The 7,793-nt window shown below is 33.0% G+C and overlaps 1 protein-coding gene across 1 annotated transcript; it reads right to left on the bottom strand.

Annotated features, from left to right (window-relative positions):
- Positions 1-652: 652 nt before the first annotated feature.
- On the bottom strand, positions 653-1,609 carry LOC116092130 (olfactory receptor 10AG1-like). Its single transcript, XM_031373483.1, has one exon. It carries the CDS (start codon positions 1,607-1,609, stop codon positions 653-655), a length of 957 nt encoding a protein of 318 aa, XP_031229343.1.
- Between the last annotated feature and the right edge of the window lie 6,184 nt (positions 1,610-7,793).

The raw sequence follows: 7,793 nt of genomic DNA, 5'->3' as shown, positions 1-7,793 counted from the left end.
AGTATGTATGTGTGTGTTTGTATCTCTCTCTCTCTCTCTCTCATTCTCTCATTCTCTCTCTCTGTCTCTCTCTGTCTCTCTCTCTCTTTCTCTCTCTCTCTCTCTCTCTGTGTGTGTGTGTGTGTGTGTGTGTGTGTGTGTGTGTGTGTGCATTTGTGAAAACATGTATCATCTAACACTTTTGGAGATGAGAGCACTACTTGAAAGTGTAGGTTCTCATAATGTGGGTTCTGACGAAAAAGATACAAGTCATTAAATTTGACAAGAGTCTTTATATACTAAATAGTCTTAGAGACACAAGAGATTCAATAGAAACTAATTTTATTTTGTAAATAAAACATTCTAACTAAATGTGAAAATGTAATATATATGATTTTCAGTAGTTAGTATATCAGAATACATGTTAAAATAAGGTCAACTGTATCAAATATTTTGTTTTGAGAATGATGTTTTACAATAAATATGTATGTAAAAATGAAGTATTTTAATTTGGAAATATATATTACTTAACTAAGAGATAAATGTCTCTCAACATCACAAATAAATTTTATTTTCTTGTAATCATATATAGACACAGAAAAGATACATAAGTAAAGATAGATATTTCTGCAAACTTAGAACCATACAATGTATATCTCTAATATAAGGCATATTATATTTTCACAAATTGTTTGCATAAGAATTTTCTCAGTGCTATTGTGACATCCTTGTTTCTTAGAGTGTAAACCATGGGATTAAACATAGGAGTCACAACAGTATAGAAAAGAGAAAGCACTTTATCTGTCTCACCTGAATGACTAGTATTTGATCTAAAATATGTAATCATAGCTGATCCAAAAAATAACATCACAACTGCAAGATGAGAAGAACAAGTAGAGAAGGCTTTCACTCGACTTTTGGCTGATGACAGCTTCAAGACTGTAGAGATGATTTTACTATAGGAAAATACTATTAGCAGGAATGGAAACAAGACAAGTAAGAAAGCACCTAGGAAAACCATCATCTCATTGATAAAAATGTCTCCACAGGCCAGGTGAAGTACTGGAGGAATGTCACAGAAGAAGTGGTTGATTTGATGGGAACCACAAAATGGTAGAGAAAAGATCTGTGATGTCTGCCCTATCTGTACTGGGATTGCACTGATCCAGGAGCCAATCACAAGTTGAGAACACACCTTTTGGTTCATAACTAGAGGATAATGCAGGGGGTTACAGATGGCAACATAACGGTCATAGGCCATCACAGCCAGCAAAAAGCACTCTGTGGCCCCCAGCATAAGAGTGAAACACATTTGTGTAGCACAGGCAATGAAAGAGATGGTCCTTCGCTGTGTTCCAAGGTTGAAAACCATTCTGGGAAGAGTAATTGATACATAGCATATCTCTAAAAAGGAAAAGTTACCAAGGAAAAAGTACATAGGTGACTGAAGAGTAGAGTCTACCTTTGTGATTAGTACAATGGTGCCATTGCCTAATAGGATGAAGGAATACATGGCAATCAACAGTCCAAATAGAACCCACTGGAGATCAGGAACATCTGAAAATCCAAGAAGAACGAATTCCTTCAGATTGGTTCGATTTCCTTCTTGTGGTTGTTGTTGATGGTTCATCTGTGAAGCAGATTCAGTCAACACGGATTTTTACTTTTCCTTTACTGCAAGAGGCTTTTATGCTAACATACAATCATCCTGATTTAATTTTTAAGTATCTGATAAATTTTGTCTACTATAAAAATACTGCTGATTACAAATTTTAGTGTTAGTGATAGTAGACCAAATGGAGTATTGCTGTATAAGTTTTCTAAAACGCTTTCAAAAATTATTGTTAACCTGCCTCAGTCTTCAGATCAGGGTATACTCTAAACTATGTTCCACACAGCAAAGGCCATGTTACTATTGGAAACTACTTCTGACACACACACCAACAGATTTTTAAAATCTCTGATATCATTAGTTTTATATCCTGACAATTTTTTCATTGGGCTGGAGAGTTGGCTCAGCGGCTAAAAACACTGACTGTTCTTACAACAGATACAGGTTTTATTACCAGCACCCACATGGTGACCCACAACTCATCTGTTACTCCAATTCAGACTGATCTGGGGCATACATTTGCTTGGGCAAATACTTGTACACATAAAAGAGGATTTAACAAAAGTTTAAAAAAAATCCACTTTTACTTACAGTGAATTTTTTAACATATCACAAAAGCTACATCATTGGTATTTTCTAAATATAAATTTTAAAACATTTACTTGAAATATAAAATAAAATTGTCCTCACTCTAAACCACAAGTTATTTCCAAATAATAACTACTGGCAAAAAAATAATAATTTTTATCAGCATAGTCTCACTGGGTATACAAACCACTCATAAGGGCAGACTCTATGCCCAGGAGTAGATGGCTAACACAAATTCAATGGCACTTTGGAAGATCCTTTGTTCCATAATGTTTTGTCAGGGGATTATTTTTTTCACATTACAAGTGTTTTGAATATTCATCACAATTTCTAGTTTTATGATTTGGGGGATTTCAGTGTCTAAGTATATGTATCTCTGTGATAGATGTTTGTGCTTTCTTTGGATACTTTTTCTTCTGTTTGTTTCTTTGTTTTGTCTTCATCTGTTCTATTTGCTTATATTATTATTTTTTTAGATACTTGTTTTCTAGAGAGAAGGAAAAGGTTATGGATATGTGTGTGAAGATTTCTGTGAAGAGCAAAGACAATCAGAATATATAGCATCATCAAAAACTAATTTCAATTTTGAAAAGATGGAAAAGCCATCTCTGATAATGATATCAGAGATTTAAAAGTGGTGGATCATGCCTTTAATCCCAGCACTTGGGAGGCAGAGGCATAAGGATTTCTGAGTTTGAGGCCAGTTTGGTCTACAGAGTGAGTTCCAAGACATCCAGGGCTATACAGAGAAACCCTGTCTTGAAATAACAAAATACATAAATAAATAAATAAATAAATAAATAAATAACAAATAAATAAAATAAAAAACTTTGATCATTTTTGTTTGTGAGAACTAAACAAAGCAATATCAAAATATTTAGTTACTCAAAGTGATTCTTGTCATGTTTTACAAGTTACCTAAATTTCTAGATATTTTGTACCACTGGGTTATTATCTTCCAGGAACGCATCACACTGCTTAGTAAAACTTTATTGATTTACTTTACTAAAAGTAGTTTTCTTTCAAACATTTTTTTTCTGGTTCAGGACTTTGGTATGGTTACAAGAAGTATTTTCATATAAAGACAAAGAGGTCCTATCCATGGTAAGGAATCAATTGTTACCTTTTTAATTCAGAAGAGGAGGCTTTGTAAGATATTTCATCTGAGATGATCTCTGACTGTTCATGTGCACCTATTTGCCTTTCATCTCTTCAATACCAAGCTTTGAACCTTGTCCAAAAAAAAAAGTGTAGTAACAGAATTAGTAGTATAGAGAAAAGTCCTGCTAAAATGTTATATAGCTGAATTGTTTTTAATTTTCTTCTACTGTGTAACATGTATTTGGGCATAATATGTTAAGCTATCCAATGACTTATTAATTCTAAAACTACTAAAGATTATTGTGTGAATCACACATCTTAATACAAGCAATCAAAACATGCCTGAGAAAGTCATGGCACACATGTTTCTTCAAACTTTATCTATATTTGTTTTTAAATATTTCCTTTGATTCTTCTTCATTTTCAAATTGGCTTAGTCCAAATAATTTAATCAAAATTTAGTACAAAAGAGATTAATTTTATGAATCTTTCCCTTTGCTTGACATTTATTTTGGAAATGAGTATAATCTCCCTAGAATTATAAAATATTAAAGAAGGTAATAAAGCCTTGCTGAAGGTGATATACCCAGGAATATGTTTTTACATTTTTTTCTTTCCTTTAACTCTCCTATTTTTTTTCTTTCTGTTGGAGGAGGAGGGTCGAGACAGGGTTTCTCTGTATAGCTCTAGCTGTCCTGGAACTCACTCTGTAGACCAGGCCTCAAACTCATAAATCCACCTGCCTCTGCCTCCCAAGTGCTAGCATTAAAGGTGTGCTCCACCGCCAGGCCCTTAAACTCTCCTTAATGTGGTTCAAATATCAGGACTCCACACGAGAGAACCTTTGGTGAAATTTTCTTTATGGTTAAGTATAGTTTTTATCACACAAATCTTAAGTGATATTTCAGAACAACATATGACTATTTTCCTACTTTAGTCTGATTTTTCTTCAATTAATGATCCACTGCTTCATCTGTGGCTAATTTTTCTTATTTGAAATAATGTGGTTCTGTTTAAAGAAAATTTTCACTTTTTAAGCAGAAGTTGACAATTAATATGGAGTAAAAAAACCAAAATCTTTTTATATCATGCTTTTAAGTCTCAATGATTAATATAATATTTTCCTATAAAATATTTTGTGACTTTTAAAACTACAGTTCAAAGTTGTGTAATACAAAATCTATTTACTAAACTGACATTCAGACCCCTGAGTAGCTTCTACTCCAGAGGAGAAGAAGCTACAAACAGGATAAAGTACTCAGTGTGCTCTACTCAAATAGCATTCTTCTTTGTAGTAAATGCTTAATTTCTGATAGGTTTACAATAATAAAAATGATGCCAAGTTATTTCTATTTTCAGCCTCTTTTTTTCTAAAATAAATTCAAAGACTTAAAAGAATTTCTAACAGTATACTAAGTCATCCAAAGGTTAGAAGTTCCATTTTTTAGTGTGTATTTTGCTATGCATAAGGACTATAAATGCTTTAATGATTTTAAATCATTACATTGAACTTAAAACAATTTTCATTATTTAAAAACATCCTTTTTCTATGATCTTTCTTTCTTTTAAAATAATTTTTCTTTTAATTATTCAGTTTTATAGATATATTCCATTGGTTGTTTAGTTCTTAGCTTCCTATTAAAATATGATTAAACTGAACAAAGGAATTTTTGCCACTTCTTTATAATTCATTAAGAATTGCTACTGTAAACTTTCTTCTAAAGTAACACTTAACAAAATTATCATAAGTACAGTTTTCCCTATTTTGAGGTATTTCAACATCTTTGCTTACTATAACATACATAATATAAATTATATTTAAGTAGTTAAACCTTTGTTAACTTTTAAATTAATTTGTTTTCTTCAATAGGTAGAATGTAAATATCAATATAAAATAATTCATACTTACCTTTTTTACACAGTTAATTTTGACTTTTTGTCCTCATAATTTAGACATTTTATTTATTATAAGTGGAACCACTTGTATCATCAAAGTTTATAATCTTCTGTTAAGTAATTTTTATTCTGTAGACCATAAAGTAAATGTAGCTCGGTTTCCCACTAGCTATCTGTCTATAGATCTAAATTTTTATATCAGGGAATGTCTTTTATATTTGCCTATTTGCCTACTTTATTTTTCCCAGATTGTATTTACTCCACCTTGACCTATAAGTTGGCCCCTGGTGGAATTGAAAACACAGTGTGGTTTATTTATTAGACACTGAGTTTACTGAGCAACACTAGGAAAGATAGTCCAAAATTGACGACTTGACATTAATTATCTATTTTGACAAATTTACAACTGTGATGTTTTCTCTTATGAAGGCACTAGGTATTTTCTTGGTTCAGAGTACACTGACTCTGTAAGCATGTATTTTATTTTTTTCTCCAGTTAGTATACTATAATGGATTCTGTGTCCTGTATTCACAGCAAAGTTTGTGCTATGGTTTTAACAACAACAAGTGCAAGCTTTGTTTAGAGGGAAATGAAAATCTGGAGTAAGTTCAGTTGCAATAATAAAAAATTCATGAGGAACAGATTCTGTATATTCCAAGATTCTGAGTTTTCCTGAGAATGACAATCACTCCAATATTTTAGGTGGCTTAAGAATCTACTTCAGCCAGGCAGCTGTGGTGCATGCCTTTAATCCCAGCACTTGGGAGGCAGAGGCAGGAGGATTTCTGAGTTTGAGGCCAGCCTGGTCTACAGAGTAAGTTCCAGGACAGCTAGAGCTATACAGAGAACCCCTATCTTGAACCCCCCTCCCCCCAAAAGAGAATCTTCTTCAATGAATAGAGAAAACAATATAGTCAAAGTATATGAATAAAAAACAAAAAAATAATTAAAAAATAATAAGAAAAATAATTAAATAAAAATAAATTTATAAAAGGATCTCACTGGGAATAAATTATTATGGCTCTAATATAACATGATTAATATTATTCATTGAAGATTGACTCTAACAATTCTGATGATTGTTAGAAAATGATTCCTGATAATACTTTCTATGTCTTAGTACTGAGAGCAAACAATATTTGGTAAAGTTAATTAAAAGTAGAGAAAGCATGAAAAAAAAAAACATGGAAAGGGTGTGAGGAGCAAGCAATGAGGCCTCATGTGGGACAAGGAGTGGAACTGCTCAGGATGACAGTGAGGTGGGACCAGGAGTGGGACTGCTCAGGATGACAGTGAGGTGGGACCAGGAGTGGAACTGCTCAGGATGGCAATGAGGTGGGACCAGAAGTGGAACTGCTCAGGATGACAGTGAGGTGGGACCAGGAGTGGGACAGCTCAGGATGACATTGATGTGGGACCAGGAGTGGAACTGCTCAGGATGGCAATGAGGTGGGACCAGAAGTGGAACTGCTCAGATGACTGTGAGGTGGGACCAGGAGTGGGACTGCTCAGGATGACAGTGAGGTGGGACCAGGAGTGGGACTGCTCAGGATGACAGTGAGATACCAACTAAGAATAAGCTCTTCTGGTGTCCATCCAAACCTTAGCTAGGTGAAGAGTGAGATAAAAGCTTAGGTAAGGACCCAACCCTTCAAAAGAATGGACAGAGAAATCTTCTCATGTTGCAAAAGAGAATGTCCTGCAAATCACATAAATGTAAAGGAAAATTATATGAAAAATAGTAAGATAATTTCATAACATTTCTGAATTTAAAATAAAATACCTTGGAAAACAGAAAAATTGTAAGGAAAGAAATTAGATGTTATTAATAACTCAAATACAGTAAACTGAATCTTAAATTATATATAATAGTCTTTAAATGATAGGTAGAATTAAATTATCTAATATTTTATTTTTAAGTGTTTACTAATCTAGCTATTCCTAAATTTTTATAAAACAAAATAAAACTTAAAATAAACTATGATATAAAATAATTCTGCATGGACAAAATAAAAAAGTTTCACTTTTTTTTTTTTTTTTTGGTTTTTCAAGACAGGGTTTCTCTGTATAGCCCTGACTGACTGTCCTGGAATTCACTCTGTAGACCAGGCTGGACTTAAACTCAGAAATCCGCCTGCCTCTGCCTCCCAAGCACTGGGATTAAAGGTGTGTGCTACCACCGCCCTGCAAGTTTCACATTTTTTATCACAGAAGAGAAGGGGAAGAAATCCTGTAAGTGTTGGAACAGATACCAAACAGTATTAATTATATGAATCAGAACATTTAAGGACTTATCAATAACCTAAGACTTCTTATATTATTTGTACAAGTTCAACATGAAAATACAAAGCTAATATGATTGAATGTAACTGATTCCATGATTACTCTACACATGAAAGTGTTTTCAGTATTAAGAAAGTTTTTCTTCTCCAACACAAGAAGGAGAACTACATCCCTGAAAAAGCAAAAATGTAATCTTCCAACAAAACTAAAAGAAGATAGACACATGAATGGAATGCCAGCTCTAACTACAAAAATAACAGGAAGCAACAACTACTTTTCCTTAATATTTATTAATATTAATGGACTCAATTCTCCAATAAAAAGACATAGACA

This window comes from Mastomys coucha, unplaced genomic scaffold (assembly GCF_008632895.1).
Source record: "Mastomys coucha isolate ucsf_1 unplaced genomic scaffold, UCSF_Mcou_1 pScaffold15, whole genome shotgun sequence".
NCBI lineage: Eukaryota > Metazoa > Chordata > Mammalia > Rodentia > Muridae > Mastomys > Mastomys coucha.
Note: the sequence above shows the minus strand (reverse complement) of the source record. Positions and strands in the feature narration are given on the sequence as shown.